Source organism: Cottoperca gobio, chromosome 9 (assembly GCF_900634415.1).
Source record: "Cottoperca gobio chromosome 9, fCotGob3.1, whole genome shotgun sequence".
In the NCBI taxonomy this organism is placed as follows: Eukaryota; Metazoa; Chordata; class Actinopteri; order Perciformes; family Bovichtidae; genus Cottoperca; species Cottoperca gobio.
Genome location: NC_041363.1, coordinates 19475815 through 19498230, shown reverse-complemented (window position 1 = coordinate 19498230; position 22416 = coordinate 19475815). Strand labels below are relative to the sequence as shown.

The 22416-nt window shown below is 38.0% G+C and overlaps 3 protein-coding genes across 4 annotated transcripts; 1 reads left to right on the top strand and 2 right to left on the bottom strand.

Annotated features, from left to right (window-relative positions):
• Positions 1-397: 397 nt before the first annotated feature.
• LOC115013109 (cyclin-G2-like) lies at positions 398-5730 on the bottom strand. Its single transcript, XM_029439106.1, has 8 exons — positions 5523-5730; positions 4861-4984; positions 4615-4752; positions 4190-4440; positions 3968-4046; positions 3775-3873; positions 2800-3002; positions 398-1308 (listed from the first exon to the last, which is right to left on the bottom strand). The coding sequence occupies exons 2-8, from the start codon at positions 4981-4983 to the stop codon at positions 1200-1202; spliced, it is 1002 nt and encodes a 333-aa protein (XP_029294966.1). The 5' UTR covers position 4984; positions 5523-5730; the 3' UTR covers positions 398-1199.
• Positions 5725-19043, top strand: LOC115013083 (coiled-coil domain-containing protein 158-like). Its single transcript, XM_029439067.1, is given in 24 exon segments — positions 5725-6237; positions 6351-6408; positions 7221-7339; positions 7691-7860; positions 7970-8079; positions 8155-8473; positions 8574-8629; positions 8930-9040; positions 9725-9806; positions 10062-10181; positions 10602-10796; positions 10924-11109; positions 11255-11423; positions 12357-12509; positions 13053-13165; positions 13734-13778; positions 13780-13893; positions 14512-14604; positions 14849-14971; positions 15391-15518; positions 15955-15996; positions 16202-16269; positions 16692-16836; positions 17255-19043. Coding segments are annotated over 23 exon segments (2832 nt in total). The 5' UTR covers positions 5725-6095; the 3' UTR covers positions 16808-16836; positions 17255-19043.
• On the bottom strand, positions 18173-21804 carry fam47e (family with sequence similarity 47 member E). Of its 2 annotated transcripts, none has more exons than XM_029439111.1 (5): positions 21670-21804; positions 18974-19322; positions 18695-18864; positions 18434-18593; positions 18173-18313 (listed from the first exon to the last, which is right to left on the bottom strand). In XM_029439111.1, exons 1-5 carry the CDS (start codon positions 21702-21704, stop codon positions 18203-18205), a joined length of 825 nt encoding a protein of 274 aa, XP_029294971.1. In that variant the 5' UTR covers positions 21705-21804; the 3' UTR covers positions 18173-18202. The 2 variants fall into 2 exon arrangements, with proteins under 2 accessions (XP_029294971.1, XP_029294972.1); XM_029439112.1 differs by having other exon boundaries at positions 18434-18590.
• Positions 21805-22416: the final 612 nt, after the last annotated feature.

Here is a 22416-nt window from a genome sequence, read left to right as displayed (position 1 = left end):
AAAAGGACTTTAATTAGCAAAGATTTAAAACACTTTGTGGATTTCATTATAATGAAACTCAACTCGTAAACACACATTTCTATCAATGTTTGTATTGCTGCTTGGTCTTGAAACTTTGATGAATTATGCAATATTTTTTTTAAGACATTGTTCAAACAATTTCTTAAATTCTTACTGTTTTTTTATATATATGAATATGTGGAAATTAACTAAAGGAATTTAGGTAGTTTACTTGATTTACATTTTGTGCTATTTTATACTTCTACTTCACTACTGTTCAGAGGAAAATATTGTACTTTGGAATCCACTATTCAATAACTTAAGTTACTTTGCAGAATCATCTTAGTAATCGAAAATATAATCAATTCAAAATACAAGGAAGTGAATTGAAACAGAATAAAAAAGGATTGTATTTTTATTTGGAGGCATTATTTCTGACCCTTCCAACATACTCCACACTATATCGAAATACAACACACATTATGTAGCATTCACAAAACATAACTTTTTTTTCTTTCTTTTGTTTACATGTTATGTACATTTTTTTTTTAAACATTTCTTTTTTGTACAGTAAGCTTATTTTTGTAAACATGATCAACATTCATTCATAATCACATATTCTAATGTTTCCATGCATATACAGTCTGGTATTTTCACACTACAATGTCCTATATGTCACATTAGGATTGTGTACATACGTATAACATAAGCTTGCAGAATACTGTGGGTATGTAAGGTATTGAGTAGAAAAATGGGCTTTAAAAAAAAAGAAAAAGGTTGAGGATGTGCTAGTGTGTTAGCTGGTATTCAACTTTAAGTGTACCTCATGACTGACGCACACGAGTTCTCCGTTGTGCTTCACTGCTTTTCCTGGAATATGCTGAGCTCGGACACAAATAAACACAAAAGAGAACATCTTGGAAAAAGACATTCAGACGCATAACCATCAAGCTGCCAAGATATTGCAATTTTCCATTTTGCATTAATACGATATGTTTTTTTTGTTTTTTTAATCATTAAAGAAACAGAGAGTAAACTGAATCAACACAGGCACTTAATGATTGAAACCTGTCACATGTCAAACCTAGTGTGGTGTGACGAGTGAAACATGGGTTTGCTCAGAAACATGGGGACCACCTTAAATCAGATACGTTCAGGGGACAAATACACATCCGTCACTACTGCACAATGAGGACTCGTCACTTGTTGCGGTTCAGAAAGGCGGAGGGAAAGAAGCCTTCGCCGTCACTTCCTGGCGAGCCGCATGGGCTATCTTCTCCACAGCTCATGTCCTCACAGGAGTCCTCACTAGGAGAGAAGAGGAGGCCATTAATACTGAATGCTGAATGTACAGAAAAATGTTGTGTAATGTCCTCTGTGAACATGGAGGTGGCTTTGTGAACTCTGAGAAAATAACTCCAGTGTTTTCTCTGCTTTGGCTTGGAGACACATATTACAAAAGGAATGTGTTACAAAGAGGAATGTGGAGTTTAAAAGATTTGGCAATTTACATGGGTCTAATGAAATAATGCTGTTGAGCCTGGGCTTTCAATTGAAAATATTGTCGCCATTTTTAGTCACCTTATATTTTGAATAATTAAGAAACAATGCAGTTATACATCAGCTTAATAATTAAACTGTGGCATAAAAGAATAAAAGCTTTATTATAATTACCTAACAAAATTCTTTGTAGTTTATGTTTCATCTACCCTCAATTCCTGGTATACAAAAGCGTCTTTAAAAAATGGTCTCTAAAACAGATCTCTTTGTGAATGCAAGTAAAAGCACCAACACACGAGCAGCATTGACAAAAGGCGTTAGTGTAGGTCAGCTTCAATTTGTCCATTTTTTATAAAGTGAGTTGCTCATCTTTATGATTTAGATTTTGGAGTGATGAAACCCTCTTTCAAACAGTCACACATGCACACAGCACACACAGTGAAATTTGTTCTCTGCTTTTAACCCATCCTAGTACCAGGAGTCTAGTACTAGGAGCAGTGGGCAGCTAATGTACAGCGCCCGGGGAGCAATGGGAGTGAAGGGGGATGTCCGGTGCCTTGCTGAAGGGCATCACGGCAGGGCAGGAGGTGAACTGGGACCTCTCCAAGTAGCAGTCACACTCCATTTGTTTAGGTCTGGTCAGTGACTTGAACCATCAACCCTACGGCTCACAGTCCAAGCCCCTACTGACTGAGCCACTGCCGGGCAGCGTAGTACAAAATTGCTGGAATGCTTTAATCCTTTAATCTGCAAACTACTCAGTGGTTCAAGCTTCTCTAACGTGACAATTGCTTTTTTGCATCATTAACTGTATCTGTGTTTCTTTGGAAGGTTGGTCGGACAAAACAAGACATTTAAAGACGTCAACATGGGTTCTGGGAAACTGTGATGGACAGTCTGCACTATTTTCTGATCTTTCGCAGACTAAATGATTGATCAAAAGCATAATCGATTGATTAATCAATGAATAAAGTAATAGTTAGTTGCAGAACTATTTCAGAGTGGTACGAACACTAATAAGGCCAGAGTGATTAACTTGTACAAAATGATGGTTTAGGTTGGTATGGTCTTATCCAGTACACATTTAACCAATCATGGATCCAGTTCAACTCCAAAATGAAACTTTCTTTTATTTATTGTTAGCAGCCGTGTTTCTTTATGAGTCATGAATTTGAGGACTATGCAGACTTAAGTTAGTCCATTAACATTCAGGAATGACCGTTTTGTCAATATCTCAGAATCACAGCACAGTTTCTTCAGTCAAACGTTATGCAAAATGAAGTAAACTGGACTATTAACCTCTCACTCTCGTCCCAGCTCCCCTCGGGAATAGTTGGCAGGCCGGGCACACTGAAGTGATTGGCCTGGAGATTCTGTGCCGTCCTCCTGGAAACAATCCAAACAAGCTTTTTGTTGTCTGGTTTGTTACATTCGCTTGAGCAGTATTCAGTCATGCATTTGGCCACAAGTTCCTTCCAGTGGAGCAGCTCGCCGTCACTGATCTGTGAAGAAAGCAAATAGGAAACATCTGGGAGGCTGCAAACAGAAATAGTCTTTAACATAATATATGTGGACGTGGTCAGGCAGTGACACCGTCATGCCACATTGTACAATTTCAAGTGTTTATGATACAAAGCAGAAGTAAGAAATTATGGAATTGGAGGAGTATAGACAACACACTTTGACATATTAGCCACATAAGAGGCTTAAATGCTGCAAAACATGTCTTAAAACATAGTGTGCCTCTAAAATAATGACACAAAAATGTAATTATGGAATCTGACAGCAGAGGACAAAAAAGTCCAGAGAAATATAGAGAAAAATAAAAGTCCTTATGGGTATTTATGGAGAACATAAATATAACATCAGACACTATGAAGAGACTAATGGAAGTGTTATATTAGAGCTGCAACTATTTGTCGATTAATCTATAGCATTTATCCTAACATTTATTTGCTACAATTTTGATAATAAATTAAGTTAAGTAATCATTTTCTTTTTAAGCACAATTGAGAAAAGAAAACATCCAAGTTTGTCAGAAGTGTGTTTAAAAAATATATTTCCTAGTCTTATAGGGCAGTACATTTTCAGTAAATCTTTCGGTTTCAGACTATTGGTCGGACAAAACAAGACATTTTAAGACATTACAGAGACATGGTCTCTAATAACATGTGATTTAATAACATTTTTCACTATATGCAGACATTTTACAGAAAAAAACAATATTCATTAATTGAGGAAATAATCAGTTGTTGCACTCTTACTCCTTTATACCTTTAGGTGTCTTTGGAATTGCTTTACAATCTTCAACAATGTGATGGACTGGAGGCCTTCAAACTCCTGAGCAATGAGGGTCAGTGCCAGCACTGATGGCTGTGAAGGAGAAAAATAGCACATTTATAAGTTCAGGGACTCAAAGTGTGAATGCTGCTATGCTGTGAAATTGTCGCCTGAGAACAATCCTTACTTTTGCTTTAGAGAAAACAAGTCGGCATAAGCAGGCTTTTAGCTGGGCTTCCAGTCTCCCAATGCTTGGGATCTCCTCCCTTAAAATATAGAGGGAATCCTAATGTGATCCGCCAGTACAAAGCTCATAAAGCAGCATCTATTTTACCAACTCAGTGCAAACTGGAGCAATGCATCAGCAATAATAACAACAAGGGTAAGTAAAATAAAATGAAATGTTTACCTTCCAGCAGACAGGGATGTGAAGGCTGAGTAGTAGAGGTGTAGAAAGGTTAAAGCCGTCACTGGGTCGGGCTCCACGCTGAGTTTCTCTGAGATTATCTTCTCCATACGACACAGGTCTGACACAGTGAACTTGCTTTGGCTGATGCGTATGAGTTCATGGGTGGGTGTGACATTGCTCTCTTCCTCAACCATTTTGGCTGCAATGTGAAGACAGCATACTCCAATACAGGGCAAGTGTTTGGTCTGCACCTGCCACCATGACACAACAGTGATAAGTGCGAGTCAACATCTCATGATTCAAGGTCAAAAAAGGACATTGTGGTTGTGTTTTCTTCTTACTAGTGACAGGAATGTGAGATAGAAACATACAAAGTTGTAACTTTAAGCAACATATTACACTTAAATACTTTGTTAAATTCCTACCTTCATAGTGGTGAGGAATCTATCAAGCAAATTGACAGCTTGAACAAATGTTTGAGCGCTGTAGCCGAAGAAACTGGTCAGGCCCCACAGTTCTTCCACTCTGGTGTTTCTGCATTTTGCAGACACTCCACTGTGTTTCTAAAAATAAACCACTATATATTAGACATCACTGGGAATAGAATATAGTATTAGCAATCCCATAAACCTGCACAGACAGCCGAAAAATGTAAAGAGTCAGAGGGTTACCTCTGTGGAAGCCGACTCCATCAGCTTCAGGCCAGTCTCTCTGGGAAGAAAGTTGTACTCTTTTGCACAACATGCCTTCAACTCTTTCAGGAGCCAGCTGTCAATGGCTTGCAGATCCCTCATCCTGAAAAACAACATATTTCAAATGTTAGGCGTTGCAATGCAAGATTAAATCCACAACTGTTTACCTAGGTCCTAGGCTACAGAGAGGAGCCGAACTCGGGTTTATCAATGTTGTCTCCTAAACCACACCTACTAGGAGTCAGGTATCAGTGGAAGATTCCTCCCACCGCCCGAAAACAACAAATTGATTTAACCATAACACATTTGTTACAATAGTATCAACTGATTCATTTGAATAGTTTGTTCAGAATTTTTTTTTAAATCAAAGTAATGTTGACATTAGTTTGGGCTAATTGTAAATGTCTGTTGAACAACATAAACCAGGTCAATTATAACGGAGTCACTATTACACATTAAAGAAGAAACTGCATTAATAGACTTGGCTGTTAACTTTAATCGGCTTTTGGAATAACACATTTGGGTAAACAACAACATTCATAAATGCCAAAAAGCAGAAGGCGTCCAAACACAAATAACGGCAACATTAACTAGCTAAATTAGCTAGCTTGCTAGCGTAAATCAACAAATCGTCGTCTTACGTTGCCCAGAAGCTGCCGACGTGCAGGATAATAATAGCTCTGCAACTTAATTACACTTCTTAGTACTTCATGTTTCCATTTTGATTGCGATGATGTGCACAAATGTTAAAAACAAGATCATTGATTCCTCCTGAAAAGAGAGGGTCCGCCCTGAATAAACAAACAACTGCTGACCTGCTTGTAAACTACTATGACCATCATGCACCGCTGGAAACGTCTTTCCGTTGCACGGTTGCGTAAGGGGAAAAGCGGATGTTGACGAATTATTTCAAAGTGTCGGCGCTAACGTTACCTTTCCTATAATTACAATGTCAGATTAATTTAGCCACATATCAGACTAACCTAGCTAGTCAAAAATGTCAACTAGGTTTAGTATTAACGCCAAGATACACCAAATGATTGATAGGATAACGCTAGCTAGGAATTAGCGACGGATGCTGTTTCCATGGTGATGGAACATTACTTAACGATAATGTACTGGCTAGCTAGCTATTGATGCTAGCTTCGAGGACATATAACTTAGCTTTTGAGTAGTTTACTACACCGAGATCTTGTTTACTTATGTGAACGAAGATGTCATCCGGGTTTCAGTCCTCATATCCTCAGAGTAGTTGGCTTTCTAGCAATAATGGCACTCACGTTTTACAATTTGAATCTCCACCGAACCATTCAAAACTAACACCTAATGTTAACGTAAACCAAGCAGAAACAACGGGTAAGTTACAGTTAACTAGTTAAGATAGCTTACTTGCTAAGTGGACAGTTACGTGAATTTATTGTTATTGAATTGTTGAGTTTTTCAAGTAATTTGTTCAACACCCTTTACAGAGACCCATGACGCCTCTCCTCGGCTGAGATTTAACCGCCTGACACTGGATGAATTGAGGTAGTTAAAACTATTCTGCCTAATGCAATACCAAAATGCCATCTGTTTTCTAGAAATCAGCTCATTTGATATTACAGCTCAACTACAAACTCGTGAGCAGCCACTGCTAAAGCTAGCTCACTATTGTTTTGGATCTACAAAACAGACAATCCAAAGATACACATGTCTACGTGAGGAACCATATTTTCAACATTGAATCAAGTTATTAACAGACAAATAAAACGCATAAAATGAAAAATAGAGTAAAAAATGTAACCAAAATGCATCAGTCAAACTAACCAAAAATGTCCACATCAAAACACCCACTGTCAATAACACAAAAACCAAGTGATGGCTAAAGTAACATTTCATTAAAGAGGTACTGCACGCTTAAATATGCGTTTTAAACTGTAGACTGAATGATATGACTACTGTGATGAAACACATCAATGCTAGTGGTAATATTGACATTTCTTACTAAATCTATAAAAATCGGCATTTCATTGGTTGAAAATGACTCAACACGCCCTGAATCTTGCAAGTTGACAGAGTGTTGACTAGTTGTGACTTATCTATGTCATGACATGTATATCTTTTTTAAAAATGCAAACGCCCTTTATTCAGGTCACACAAATTCAGGTCAGACCTGGGGGTGAAGTTCCTCTACATAACCTGTCGCCTTGCTCCATTAATACTGTAAGCCCTGACCTAAGAAGATGCCCTCTTATTTTTGTCTACTTGACATTTAAAGGAAGGCTGTTCCACAGTAGTATGGCATCACTATGAATTATACTCTCCATCCCTGCTAATCTCCTTTTCCCCCCTTTTTACAGTGAGGAGCTTGATAGGCGCACCAAGGAAACCCAGAAGCTTCAGGAAGAGGTGGAAAACGCAACCAAAATAACCTTGGAGAGATTTGGCTGCACATATCGCAATCACCGGTTTAATGTCTGTGAGTATAAGCAGCATCATGTAACTTTTTGTTTGTGTCGCAGCAGCCAGACAGGTGAAAAAATAATGTGTTAAGCAAGGACTCATTTATTTCATAACACCCACAGTATGATACAATGACAAAAGAAAACAATCCAAGTGGTAAAGCTGAAGGTTCATCTAAAATCTAAATCACCCGACTAGATATACAGATGTGTAGGTAAAAACACTGGAAAGCAAAGTATTTCAAAATAATTCAACATAAGCACAGGCCCAGCCCGTGTAACTGTTGCACAAAGGCATGTTTCACAAACCCTTAACTTTCACAACATACTCAGTGTGTCTTTTTAAACTTCCTTTGCTCTTTTGGCAGATGATTCATCTGGAGATTCTACTATTCTTTCAACCCACCAACAGGCAGTGACTCAGCCCCTGGTCTGTGATCTGGATAGTGAAGGTGATATCATCCCTCCTGGAAAGGAGGTGTTGGAAAATACAACAGATGACTGTCTTCAACAGCTGTCTGACTTGCAGCTCAATAAGGTTCATTCCTTTATTTCAGCCACTAATCTTGTTAGTTTTGTGCTTTCAGAATTACTTAATTGGTAATGCTTTCTCCATATACTGTATTATTTTACCCTCTCAAACACAGACACTTGATCAACCTGAACAAGAGACATTTAGTTTTGACAAAGCCATTGTGAACCTGCAGACTAAGTTGCATACAGTCCAGAAGGAGAAGGACGTCCTGTCTGACCTCAGGTGAAGACACAGATCAAATTTTGCTTCTTTAAAGTGTTTTAAATCGTTTTGACCCACATATCTTTTTATTTGTAGATTGAAGGATTCAAGGACACACGTTGATCAGATGGAAAAGATGCTGTTCATGTTGGAGGAGCTCCAAAACATCAAAAGGGCCGAGGACCAGAAGCTGCAGGAGACGGCGGGTGAAATGTTGGCGCGCAACAGGAAAGTAGAGACATTGGAACGGGATGTAAAGGAGATGTACTCACTGTTCTATCACGAGACACAATGTGGAGACAACTCCATGACCAGTCCTGACGTAGCCTCAAGTTCAGGACAGCTGTCACCAGCTGCCAAGTTTACTGAGGATTTTAATGATGAGACAGATGAGCTACAGGAGAGACTTCTTTTGGTAAGTACTAGAAGTCAGTTACGGTTCATGTTCAGTGTATTTCAAACTGACACTTTTCCTCCTATTATGTCTCATAATTTTTCCATCTGTTTTATGGCAGTTAATACAACATCTGGGGAAGGAGGAAAGCAGTGGAGTAAATAAGCAAAAAGAAAGGTAATTTAATGGAGGGCCACAACAATAAGTCCATTAATCGCTGAGTCGATCTGCAGAAAATGAATCGGCAACTATTTTGTCAAACAAGACAAAAAATAATGTTTCTGCTTCTTAAATGAGAGGATTTGCTGCTTTTTTTTTGTCAGATATGATACAAATACAATCATCTTTTGGTTGGACTGTGGGATGGATCAATTAAGGGATTTGACTTCATTACTTAATTAGCTAATTAATTGAGAAAATTATATGTATAGTAGGTCTACCATAGCAGTGCTCACTCTTCTCATTGCTCCGTCCTAGAATGGAAGATCTGATTGCAAGTCTTGGCCAGGAGATGGCGCTGTTGACTGACAAACTGAGCTCATCAAAAGACAACAGCGTCAGTTTAAGTTTTAAGTTGGAGCTGCTAAAGTAAGTCTTGTTTCCAAATCATTTCGAGACTGTTTTAGCAGATATATACTAAATGATCAGACAGTGTTGAATTTCTGAATGAATAGATATATATATAAAAAAAATATATATAAAAAAAAATATATATATATATATATATGGATATATATGGATATATATATGGATATATATGGATGGATATATATATATATATATATATATATATATATATATATATATGGATATATATATATATATATATATATATATATATATATATGGGCTATATATATATATATATATATATATATATATATATATATATATATATATATATATATATATATATATATATATGGATATATATATATATATATATATATGTGGATATATATATATATATATATATATATTGATATATATATATATATATATATATGTGGATATATATATATATATATATATATATGGATATATATATATATATATATATATCTCTCTCCTCTCTGGCTCTCTCATCTCTCTCTCCTCTCTCTCTCCATCTGGCTCTCTCTCTCTCTCTTCTCTCTTCTCTCCTCTTCTCTCTATCTCCTCTCTCTCTCTGGCTATATGCTCTCCTGGTCTCTCTCTCCTTTTTCTATCTATCCATCCGTTTAATTATATATATATATATACTATAGTATTCTCTATAATTTCTATGTCCAGGAGACTTGCAGAGAAACAGTCATCGCTGCACCAGTGTAAGATCAGTGAACTTGAGTCAACCCTCTGTAGCCACAAAGATAAGGTAAGGAGGAGTGTACAACAATATTATGAACAATAATGTAAGCAATGAGATACTGAGGCTGCTAAATGTTAACAATAACCAGCTATTGTTATCCACTTCACTAGATGTATAGTCTTACTGTATAGATCAGTAAGACCACCAAGGCTTGAAGATTAGACAAACACAATGAAGAACCAACACTGATGAAACTCCTGTCTACTTCTTATGCCAGAATGAAAACTAAAATAATAATATATTTGGTTTGTGACATTGTAGGTTTGTTGTCTGGAACAGCAGCTCATTCAGGCTCAGTCACAGCTGGTGGACGCCCAAAGAGAGGGAGAGCGATCTTTACAACAGGCAGAGGAACTTCAGTCCCAGCTTGGCCAATTTAAGGTGCTGCAGCACAACCATGAATGTGAAAACCAGCATGAGAAAAATATTACTGTAAATGAAATCCTATATTATACAACTGTAGAACGGAAGAAATCGCATTCCTGTTGATAACCGAATCCACATATATTTTAAGTAGTTAATGTCTTTGTACAAAAGCCTATGGCACCTATTCATTCATTTTGATGGTATCTTACCATGTAACTTACTACACTGTGTAGACAGGTGTACCCGTTCAAAAGGGTTTGCTTGAATGCAGAGCATGCTTTGTCATTCGACCATCCAAGAATAACACGAGATGAAATGTGAAGCCAGTTTCTCTCCCCTCGTTTGGATCATATTTCCTCACACTGTCAAAAGATTATTATTTTTTGTCGTTTTTAAATACAATCAGCCCAATATGCTTCCTGCTTTATCCTCTAGAGGTGCGGTAAGCAGCAGCAGTGTGAGCTCCAGGAGGAGGTAAAGGTCCTGAGAGGACAGCTGGAGGCAGCTGGGGAGGAGAAAACCTGCCTACAGGCCCTGCTGGAGCAGACGGCGCAGGAGCGGAGGAAATCCCAGGTACTCCTGGAGGACAAAAACAAGGATCTCCAGCTCAGCCAGCAGGAAGCCCAGCATGTAATGTTCTAGAGGAGATTATGCATTATGAGTCATCATTTATACATAACCATTTAGATTGTATATAAAACAGGATCTGTGCCCAGTTTGGTGGCTCATTAAACTGAAACTTAACTGATCTTTCCAGCATCTTGCCAGGTTGGAAGAGGCCCAAAGCAGATGCCAGACCCTGCATGCAGAAGGAGAGACACTGAGGCTGAAGCTGCATGACCGAGAGAAGATGATAGAGAGCAGCGTCCAGATGACAGTTCAGCACGGCCGCACCATCGACAACCTTCACCAGGGGAACGGCCTCCTCAGCCACCAGCTTAAGGTCAGGAGCAAAGGCGGAACACTTTATTAAAAGATGATTAGATTGCTGAAGGAAGCTTTTCCCTTACAAGCCTTATCAAGCCTTCACACCACCAATCACTAACCTCCTGCTTTATATCTCTCTTCCTTCCTATATGCTGATTTAGGCCGAGTTAGAGCGGCACAAGTCAGACGTGGCTGATGCAGAGCACGAGAGGCGGCAGCTACAGGCCTCTGTGATTGAACAAAGTCAGCGTGTCCGGGAGGAAACTCTGGAGAAACAGCAGCTCAGCATTCAGCTGGAGCTGCAGCACATGCAGATATTCACTCTCACTCGTGAGTTGAGTTTTACTGAATGTGTAGCTTCACAACACAATATCAATCATTTAGACAAAACTATGGATGTGAAAAACAAACTGAACTGTTTTCCTCACTATAATAATAATAATGAATAAATAAATAGTTTTTGTGTTTGGTCGTTTACGTGACCTCATGGGATTATACAGACACATTAATCCCAGTATACCCAGCAAATAAAAGTGTCCCTGTACAGCTTCTAACAATAAGATAAATATATGCCTCACATAAATACATTTATACGTAGCATATACTAATATAATCATCTACAGTTCATATTAAATTAAATATTGTATGTCTGATTCAGTTCATTCAGAAAACAAGATAATAATAATAATAATAATAATAATAATAATAATAATAATAATAATAATAATAATAATAATAATATGGTAAACCTTACTTATAAAGCACAAGTTTACAAAGTGCCTCACAGACATAAACATAATTTAAGTATTCAATTAAAGCTCCATCCTCAATTCTAATCAAATCTGAATCTGGATCTTTTTTAGATTTCTTTTTTACTTTGTTTGTTTCAAACTATGATACAAAGGAGAGTAGAGAATCAAATTAATTAGTTTTTCACCTGGTTAATATTACAATATTCGTTGGTATTCCTCCTGGACATTCCACGTGGACTTTTACCATATTTGTGTTGCCTCTGGACAGCAGACTAGTGTAACAAGGCCTTTTCATTCACCAGGAATTACAGAACGCTCTTTCTAGAAAGACTTCGGCCCTCACAGGTTCCTGCCAAATCAAATGATCCTCTTGTCCTGCTGTGTTAAAAAAAAACAAAGAACCATGTTTGGTATGTTTTCACTGTCAACCAAGCCCTTCCATTGTTGTGTGTGTTAAAGTGGTATTCTCTCTGTGGATATGATGCATGTGTTTGTGCGGGCACGATTTCAGAGGAGCACAAGGAGCTGCAACAGCTCCACAGCTGCAAGAACGCGGAGCACGAGGGCGCGGTGCTGAAGCTTCAGAGTCAGCTAAGGAACGCCCGTGATGAGCTTGACCAGGTCGGGAGCACCCTGAGGACCCTGGAAGGAGCTGACGGACACGGTTAGATCTACGACATAATTTAAACTGAGACTTAATTAACTGATCTCATGTTGGGTTTTACATCCAATCTGTGATGAAGGGGAGAGATAACAGTGATTTACTGTGGATCGTAATTCTTGTATTCAATGAATTAATTAATATTAATATATGAATTAATTAATATTAATATATCCTCCTCAGCGGTATTCCAGTCTGAGAGCTATCAGTATCAGAAATCCTTTATTAGTCCCACAACGGGGACATTTACATATATTCTGAACTGTGTAACTGGGTGGCGATAGCCTAGTTGTCTAGTGGTACGCCTTCCAAACAGAACACCAGAAGGTTGTGAGTTCAATACCTGAGCAAGGTACTTAACCCCAAGTACAAGTTAGTTCACTGTAAGTCGCTCTGGATAAGTGTCTTCTAACTGTAATGTAATTAACATTAGTCCTTAATATGTCCAAAGTTAGAGCTATGTGATTAACAATATCTTCTGAGATATTATGTGCATTACTTGCTCTTTTTCTGACTCTGTGTCTTGTGGGTTTGTCTCCACCTCAGGCCTCCAAGTAGCCTTGGACATGCAGAAGGAGATCACCGCCAGGAGAGAGCAGGTCGACTCCCTGCAAAGCAAAATCCAACATTTAGAGGAGATTATGGACAAGCTGTACCAGGTAAAACACGTATTGTACCAGCGTTACCGCTGATCATTCACTGACTTTAATCAAGTTAATTTGAGATCTTCAGATATTAACCATTTATGTTAGTTTTCATAGTAACTTGTAATTTGTCTTTATTTTAATTATTTTAGATCTTTTAAATCTTAAAAATAATTTTTGTGCTTTGTTTTCTGAACACCCAAACAGCAGACTTGGCATATCAGCTGTTGATAACTTATCCATTCAGCTCACGAAGATCCAAAGGGCTTTAATCGATCACAAAAAATAAAAACTTCTTATTTTGTAAGACATTTATTGAAAATCTTCCAAATATATGCGTCTGGCTCTGACTCAGGTGACACAGTGAGCAGTGACCTCGCAACAGTGACTTCATGTGTACACAAAGTAGAGTAGGTATTCTAGGTACATCAAGTCTTTTAGGGAGGTTTTTTAAGAGTTCTGGTTTTATTTGGTTTATTTATTTATTTCATGGACACCAAATTGATAAAATACAAATGGATTTTTGCATGTCTACACCATTTGTTTGACTTTGTCTGTCGACTCTCCTCCCAATCCTATCCAGAAGAAGCGCTACCAGAGCCTGGAGAACCAGCGTCAGCTCCAGGAAGCTGGCCTTCGTCAGGGAGGAGAAGAGACAACTTGCCATTGAGCTGGACGCCCTTCGCTCCAAAGATAACCAGTTAAGGGAGCACATCGGCCAGCTGGAGGCAATCCTTCACAAGGTGGCGCTCATTTACACTTTCTTTTTAGTGATTTCATTACCACCAAATTGAATCTGGTGTGAAGCTGGTGTGTAAATTGGAGACAAACTGAAATATATATTGAAAGTTTCCAGTCAACACGGTACACACTTAATATTTATCAACAACAAAGTGTTGGCTTCAAAGTGCAGACCATGAAGCGCAACTTCCTTGGTGTGTGTCCGGTCGGCCAGTTCTGTTCAGAATCAGAATCAGAAATCCTTTATTAGTCCCACAACGGGGAAATTTACCTTGTTGCAGCAAAAGAACAAGAAAGTAAAGTGGCGAGTACACAATAATTAAATAGAATAAAAATAGAGTAAAAGTAATATATAGTAGTTGAATTTCATTCCCCAACCCCTCATCAGCTATGTAACAAAGCATAGCAATGGGCTGATGATCCGTGATTGTCATAAAACATAAATATTAATAATAACTTATTTTAACTGTCAAGGTTTGGCTTCACAGTTATTATCTCCCTCTGGATCGAAACAAAAAAAGTCAGTTTATATATTTAGGTAAATAAAGAACCTCATTTGTCCAGTTCAGTGTCAGTCTGTTTGTGTCTTATTGTTTCATATTCTCTGTATCTTCCCAAAGATGTCAGCGAGCTTTACAGACTGTCAAGATTTCCTCCAGCTGCAGGATCAGGACTTTTTCCGTCTGAAACTGCGACATGCCTTGGATTTGAAGGTAGAGCTGATTACAGACAAAGAGTCTTTTTGTGAGAGGGAATAGGGCTTATCCACTTATAGACAATATCCCTATGTATGTGGAAAATATACCCTTATTTAATGTAGATGCTTTATGCTAAGCTTCTCTGCTGTTTTCTCTTCATCATACATGTTTCATAGTAATGTCTTCGTATAGTCAGACTAACTCCAACGCTTTCTTTTTTAACTGAGCTCCTTATAACCAAACTTCTCTTTTTCTATAGGAGCTCCAAGGTCAAAATGTGTGCACAGCTCTGAATGTACATCCACCTGACCTGGACTCCCCGTCCCCATCTGAACTCACTGCTGCACCCTCTTCCCAGCACGCCTCCAACGCCCAGATCACGGTACAGTCAGGAACTCCTTATATCTCGCCTATCTCCTACGGTTCCAGCCCATCAAGTGCATGTGTGAATCATTGTTTGTTTGTCTGCACAGACACAAGCTCAGCACATCTGCTCGGCCTTTAAATCAAAAATATGCACTGCTTCACATTCCTGTGGCAAGAAGATAAACCTGACTGTAGATCATGTCAATAAAGTTTGGTTTGTTTTATCTTAAACTGTTGTAGTGTTGATACAGTTTTATGGGTTTCTACTTATCTAAAAATAAAATATCTTGTTACTAATTGTCACAGAAATGTGTGAAATTGTATTGTATTCCCTCGTCTCTCTGTTCAAATGCAGGCTTATCAGAGCAGCTATTCATAATGTTGACATCACCACAGCAGTGCGTTGACATTGTCTTTTCTCTATCGCTCCTCCAGAAGGAGAGCCCCGCCCGGGAGCTCAGGTCTCTCGTCGAAGAGCTGCGAGGAGCGATTTCGGGAAAGTACGGACCACACACAGATGACAGGAGGAGGTCTGCACCGGAGAGAGTGCACAGAACCACATTGTACGTTTGGCTCCGTTCCCACACACTGCAAGGATTAGCTTCATTCTTAGGCTAGCTTAGGTCACATCTGAAAATCATGTGATGCTACTAAATGAGCAGGAAGTCATTTAGAGTTGAGAAGGAGGAGGAGGGAGGGAAGGGGATCCATACATGAGTGGTTTCATTAACCACACTTTGTGGTGATTTTGTTTCACTGCTTTTACTGTTCGACGGTATATCATACAAGACTTGACAGGCTGTTGAGCTGTTGAGGGCTGGGACATTACAGCACAGTCAGTGAAAAGAAAAAACAGGGCTATAGTTCTTACTGCATATTAAAACCCACCTTTTGAAGTTGAAGAGTGGAATACATTACATACGTTGATAAGAAGGGCGATAGAGGGAGGCTTTGTAAATGGGTTTTTTCATGTGGCCATAAAGATCTTCTGTATTGCAGAGAAGGAAAAGCTGGAAGATTGAGAAGAAAGACCTGCGACAGGTAGGCAGCGTACCCAAACCTAACCAATTCAGTGTCTTCTGTTTTGTTTCTAATTTTATGAGTATGACTTGTCTCGAGGCTACGAGACGCTCACGCCATCTTCCCACGTGACCTTTTTGCCCCTCATGCAACATGCACAACACCGCAAAGTGCTGAAGGCTGTGTAATGTGATGTATTGTGTGTCTGTGCATTCACTGTGTACAGCCAGACGCATTTCCTGAAGGCAGCTGACCTCAACGGAAAAATGATCAACAACAAATCCTTCAGTGAGAGTGAGTTTTCTACTACCTTGTCATTTTCATGCAAATCCAAAATATATTTTAGCTTCTTGTTACTCCTTTCATAAATACAGTGTTTGTATGCCATACAACTTAATTACATTTTCAGTCAATCAACAAAAAAAGTAAGCTGCAACTATTTTAATGATTTGATCAGAATCTGGAAACTACTCTTGTGAGGATTTCCTGCTTTTCTCTGATAGGAAATTAATTCTATATGAGATTTGGATTGTTGGGTCTGCAAAACAAGCAATTTGAAGATGCGATTGATGATTTTTGACTATTTTCTGACATTTTATAGACCAAATAATGAATCGAGAAAAATATCTAGTTGCAGCTTTACATTCGATAGACAAACTAAATATAACAAATGTATTAAATTCTCTAACATATACTGTATATTATGACTTTTGTAGGCCGTGTTATTTGGAGTCCAACGACTGCAGCGAGGTACACTTCCTCTCCACAGCTGCTCTCACTGGGCCGCAGGTCACCCGTCCACTCTCTCCTGACCTCTGACCCAAACAGCTGACCGTGACAGACACATCAGACCTCTTATTAGTAAGTTGTTAATATTGTGAAGCATATGGATGAGTCATTGTTGGGTTTTTCTACAAGATACTGTATCATTACTGTATCATACTGTATGTTAGAGAGGGATAGCTGAATAACATTTACACAAATGTCAAATATTTTAATACAATCGATAAGACAGAGAGACATTTTCTGATTGTTTCGTAAACTGTAGCAATTCATGAATTGTGACAGCACACAAGTCTGATGTGTCAGGATGTTATGAGGCAGCAAAATGCATTTCAGCAATAGTAAAGTTTCCTGTTACGCTTATCCTTCAGCAGCTCACAGGCCTTTCATAAAATTCTGTAACTCTGTAATTCTGTTATTAATTGATCATAAATCTCTGTAATCCTATTCCTCAGAATGAAATGTATAAATAACTTCAAATGTCTTTGTCTTTCAGAAAGCTCCTTTTTTATTTTTGAATCCTCCCCAGATGAAGTTGTCAGAAGACGGTTTAATGAAATCACCAATTGAGTTGAATCAGGTGTCTTTTTATAATTTATTATTTAAATAACATGTATTTAAAAACTAAAGTGTTTGTCTACTTTCTGATATATGTTTGTTATATGTGTTAGCATTGAGATCCTAGGTAAAGGTGGCGTTGTACTGGACTACAACATATTGAGATTTATTTCTAGACGACTTCAATCATAAACAAATCATAGACAAAATTTGTCAACGTAAAATGTATGGCAGATTTTTTCACAGTGTGGTTTTGAAAAGTATTTACTGTATACAAATACACCATACACCTTTTGAAACCCCCTCTCTAAATGTATAGCCTTGCCTTGGTCCATTGTGCATTACGTTACTCCTCACAGCTAAGGCTTCATACATGTTTCAGCTCCTCATTCCTCAACAAACCAGCTGTTTCACATCGTTCTCATCTCTTCATGTGTTTAGATCCAGCTAAAGCTCCTTGGACATATTGAGGGTTCTTTACTGTACGTGTTCTTGGATTTTTCTAAATCTGAAGCCATCGAAAATGATGTTTCGCTACACTTTGTTCAAGATTCAAATACTTACTTTTCTCTCGGGGGCGCTTTGTTCTGTAGCAGTAGCAATAAAGACAACAACACAGGGCAAAACACACAAGATAAAAAGCCACCCAGGATAAAAACGTAGAGTAAAAGATGAACACATGAGGTACAAAAGTTATCATATTAGTGAGAAAGAAAAAAGAAGAAGAAGAAGAAGAAGAAGAAGAAGAAGAAGAAGAAGAAGAAGAAGAAGAAGAAGAAGAAGAAGAAGAAGGAAGAAACAAGCATAGTTTGAGAACTCTCTTTGTACTTTATTTGGCTCAGAGGCTTTTCAAACTGTCCCGTCTGTTTGTGGCTTTGACAGGATTTTATTCTTGACCTGAAACATTGTTGGCGTCCTCCGCTTGAATGGGGAAAGTTGGTGATGAGGAGTCTTGAAGGCCCAGTATTTCATATTCAGTAACATTGGTCTCTTCATCCTGCAAAAGTCAAACACGAGTCCCTTGTATCATCGTTTTTGTAACATTGTGTCGGTTCTTGTTTAAGGTCGGACCAACAGTAACATTTATGTTAGCATTACTGAAGTGTCTCAAACGTACCGGAGATGCAAACCATCTGCTGAAAAGTTTGGCGGCTACTTTCTTGTCCTTGTGGGTGCACAGTTTGTTCACTTTGACCGTGCGGCCTTTCTCGTTACCATTTCCATTCATTTGTAGAATATAAGGGTTTCTGGGACTTTGATTTTGGTAATCAGAGCTGCTTTAAAATGATTGAAAAATAACATGTAGCCTTATCACAGTTGTTTATTTTTCAGTCCATGTAATTTAGAAAATATTGATAGTACAAATCAAATGACTTACATTTTATCAGCAGAGGTTCTGTGTTTAGTTTTCTTCACTTCTTCCTTTTTTGGCCCTGTACAGTTCTCTTCATCTTCCTCCTCCGCGTGGTCTCCTGTAGGCGTAGGAAGAGCAGATGCGCTGTTTCCGCTCATGTCTGGGTCCAAAACGGATACCACCTTATCAAATAACTGTAGAGAAATAAAGACACACTGTAACTATGTTTTAACACTTCATTCTGGCCCCCCTGTCCTGACACATAGCAGCTTGGTAGTCCATACTGCTGTCATCTCCACTTACCTCTGGGGTCATGTGATCCTTGTAGAGCGAGAACACAGCCAGAGGATGCTGTTTGAGTTTCTCCTCCACAGCAGCCACATATTCTCTGCGAATCTGCTTTTGGGTCATCTGCTTTGAAAAGCAAGTGTGTTCTTTAGACACGCACTTTGTAGGCTTTTGACTGGAGTTGTGGTTTGGAGTGTCATGGTGGAAAAGAACCGGTGAGACACCTCTCCGGTCCCCGGATAAGACTGACGAGCAATCGCTAAAGTCGCTGAGGCTCACGTTTACAAGTTGACAACAACTGTTGACCGAGGAAATCTTGTTTGCTGTGGCTTTAAGATACTTGGTCTGCAACCTCTCCTTGTACCTGAGGATTAACAAAAATAAATACAACTTTATGAATCTTATAAAGCAGTTTCAGATAGGTCTACCTAAAATCAGTTGAAACAATGGATTTAATACAAGGTAAAGATAGGGCTGGTCAATATGGAGGGAATATGACGATATTTGTCACCAAATACCTTGATATCGATATTGCGCCAATAGTGACTAATAATTTCACAGTTCGAGTTTCTGCAGGAATGTGTTTCCATCAGTCACACCGTGACGACTGTGGATACAATATTTATCACTAAAACTGCCTCAATTAAAGGAAGAAATATATCTGACTGCAAAAGGGGCTGGCTTTTTTGTTTCATTTGAACTTTTAACATTTATCAGACTTTTTCAGAGCCGGAGCATTTTTCCATATTTGAGCAGGAAATGCATCTCTATTTAAATCACATGCACGTTGCTCTCTGAGTCGTCTTTTTATATCCTCCTTTATGTTTTGCCAGTTGGACACCCAGCCTGTACTTGACTGAAGATCAGTCACTGTGTCGTATCTGATGAAAAGCGAAGATAAGACAATTTGTATTCTCTATCGAGGGCCTGATAATAACTCGGGCTACTTTGATGTGTCGTCTCTCCATGTTGTTTCATAACTGGGTTCATTCTGTCGGATCCAATAGATGGATAGAACCTTAAAAATAGATTGGATGTTCATCCTTCTGTACTTATACAGAGAAGCTTACTGTAATTCAAAGTGATATTATATTTTGCAGCATCACAGTGTGAAGTGAAGTAGTCCTCCGCACTTGGTTTCCACCAGTTTAACTTACGATCTGCTTTGAAAGACTCGTGGTTGAGCTTTCACAAAGGTAGTATTAGTTGCAGGTCTGTTGTATTGGCTGCAAACCACACATATTCAAGTGTTGTTTCATTGGGTTGTTTTTATTGTTTATATCATTAATAGAGACTTTTTACAGAATGTCTGGGATGTTTATGTTTAGGACAATCACTGTCATTTGTAAAAAGAAAAAAAGAAAAGTGGCTCTTAGCACAACATCGTCTGTTCACGATATATAGCCTGAGACTATATACATTTGTCAAACCATTAGATTTGTTGCTGCACTGTTTATACCAAGGTATTTATCTATTTCTAATTGTGGGGTGTATTAGGCCATTGTGTTTAATGTTACACATTATTGAGCAGTACTGTTAAATACAAATATTGGATTTTTGTATTATTGAGTGTGGTGAAGTATGTTGTTTTGTCAGGCAAAAACTGAAAATCATATTTGTATTTTATACATAAAGTTTCTCAAATTGTGTTTATTTTTTTACAGAAATGTAGTACAACACAACAGATAACAATATTGTGATATAAAATGATATATATATATAATCTCACATAAATAATTTGGAAATACATCATCCTCCTTCCTGCTGACATACATACTGTACACATACTGTATGTCTAAATGAAGCAGCTCAGTGAATAGCAGTATGTGCATTCCTGCAGTGATATACTAAAATATATTTGTCTCATCTATTTCTGCCTCTCCCTTTTCCTCCTCTGAATTCTAAGTATTTCTCACCTCCCCTCCTCCGTCAATGTCTCAGTCCTCAGTTCAGTTCTGAGGACTGTGTTCAGTTCAGGTTAGCAAACAGAATAACTATAAATGTCCTCCATTACATTTATATATATAAATACTAAACAGTAAATCCTCAAGTGAAAGACATAGAGATACTTAAGTGTCTTTATTATAGCTGGTATGCCCGGCAGTTTTTTCATCAGTGGTGGAGAGTATCTGCAGTATCTGCAATTTTGAGGTACTTTATACTTTAATCCGATCGCTGTAGTTGTTGATTTGGCAGATTAATGTTTTACATACAAAACATATAATCCGTTTTTTTAATGATATGATGCAATGTTATAGATGAAACTACCCATTAAAATAAATGCTTACATTAAGATAATAATACTACAACAGTGGTTGAAAAAGCACTAATTTGTTGTTTATATTTTTGTATTAATAATCTGAATCTGCAACCAGTAACTAGTAACTAAAGTTATATTTAATTTAATTAAATGTAGTTGAGTAAAAAGTACAATATTCTGAATTGTAGTGGATGAGAAGTAGAAAGTAGTATACAATGAAAATACTCATTTGAGCTGTAGGCTATGTCTTATTTTACCATTGTATTGTTAAGCCCCTTGTATTGCACATTTGTATGACTTATTTTACTGAAGTATACCATCTTGAGCTCTTCTTCCACCCCTGATGTATTTACAACACTGCGCTACATCAACAACAACTACTTCGGCCAAAATGGAGACGAGTGTTTTACAGAGTGAGTAACGCTAAACAAAGACGTTGAATGTCACTTACCAAGGGAAAATGTGTGGCGTGTGTTTCATTTCCATCCCTCGTTGTAAGGATTATTTATTTACGAATTCATTTATTGTTAAATATATAGTTTTAGAAAACTAAACTTCTTCTTCTGACCTGCCCCGAGTGTTTCGCTTGTTACTTGGTAACTATGGCAACAGCAGCGGAGGATATTATTGGGTCGGCGTGTTGTTGGATTTTATGAAACATGCATACACATCTATCTTTACATGACAGTATTGAGTAGCACATTTTGTTAAAGGAATATATACATTCACCTTAAATAACTGATGTTAAGATTTACATCAATGTTATTATTGTGGTATGCTAGCTAGGTATTTGGTCTTGGAGCATGTATGAGTAGTGATATTTGATAACCCACAGGTGCATTTATAGTATTTAACTATGTGGTTACAGCTGTTGTGTTGTTTGAGTGACAGGTGTCCTACATCAGGCTACATCATAGTAGCCTTACTTCATCTTAGCCTACAGTAAGAGTGCACAAGCAAGGATCATTTATAAAAGTTGAGAAGGAAATCTTTGTGAGCAGAGTACTGGAAACCAAAGAAGCCGCAGAACACAGACTTGATGTCTTACCCTGTAGGTTTATTGGAATTTGGCCAAGGAGTACAGAGGATGAGCAATCAATTACAGAGATGTAGTCACAGTGCATGCCACTATCTATTCTGAAGGTCCGGCTTTCTCATTGGGTTTATATCTTACACTGGATGCACTATACTAGATCTA

Excerpts from the sequence above, each read along its gene's own strand:
- fam47e (XM_029439111.1), bottom strand. The coding sequence starts at position 21,704 with ATGGAAATGAAACACACGCCACACATTTTCCCTTG. Across the intron at positions 19,323-21,669 it reads ACGCCACACATTTTCCCTTG|GTACAAGGAGAGGTTGCAGA; the intron begins GTAAGTGACATT and ends GTTAATCCTCAG. Across the intron at positions 18,594-18,694 it reads AGAACCTCTGCTGATAAAAT|CAGCTCTGATTACCAAAATC; the intron begins GTAAGTCATTTG and ends ATCATTTTAAAG.
- LOC115013109 (XM_029439106.1), bottom strand. The coding sequence starts at position 4,983 with ATGAGGGATCTGCAAGCCATTGACAGCTGGCTCCTGAAAGAGTTGAAG. Across the intron at positions 4,441-4,614 it reads GATTCCTCACCACTATGAAG|GTGCAGACCAAACACTTGCC; the intron begins GTAGGAATTTAA and ends TCATGGTGGCAG. Across the intron at positions 3,003-3,774 it reads AATTCCAAAGACACCTAAAG|ATCAGTGACGGCGAGCTGCT; the intron begins GTATAAAGGAGT and ends CTTTCTTCACAG.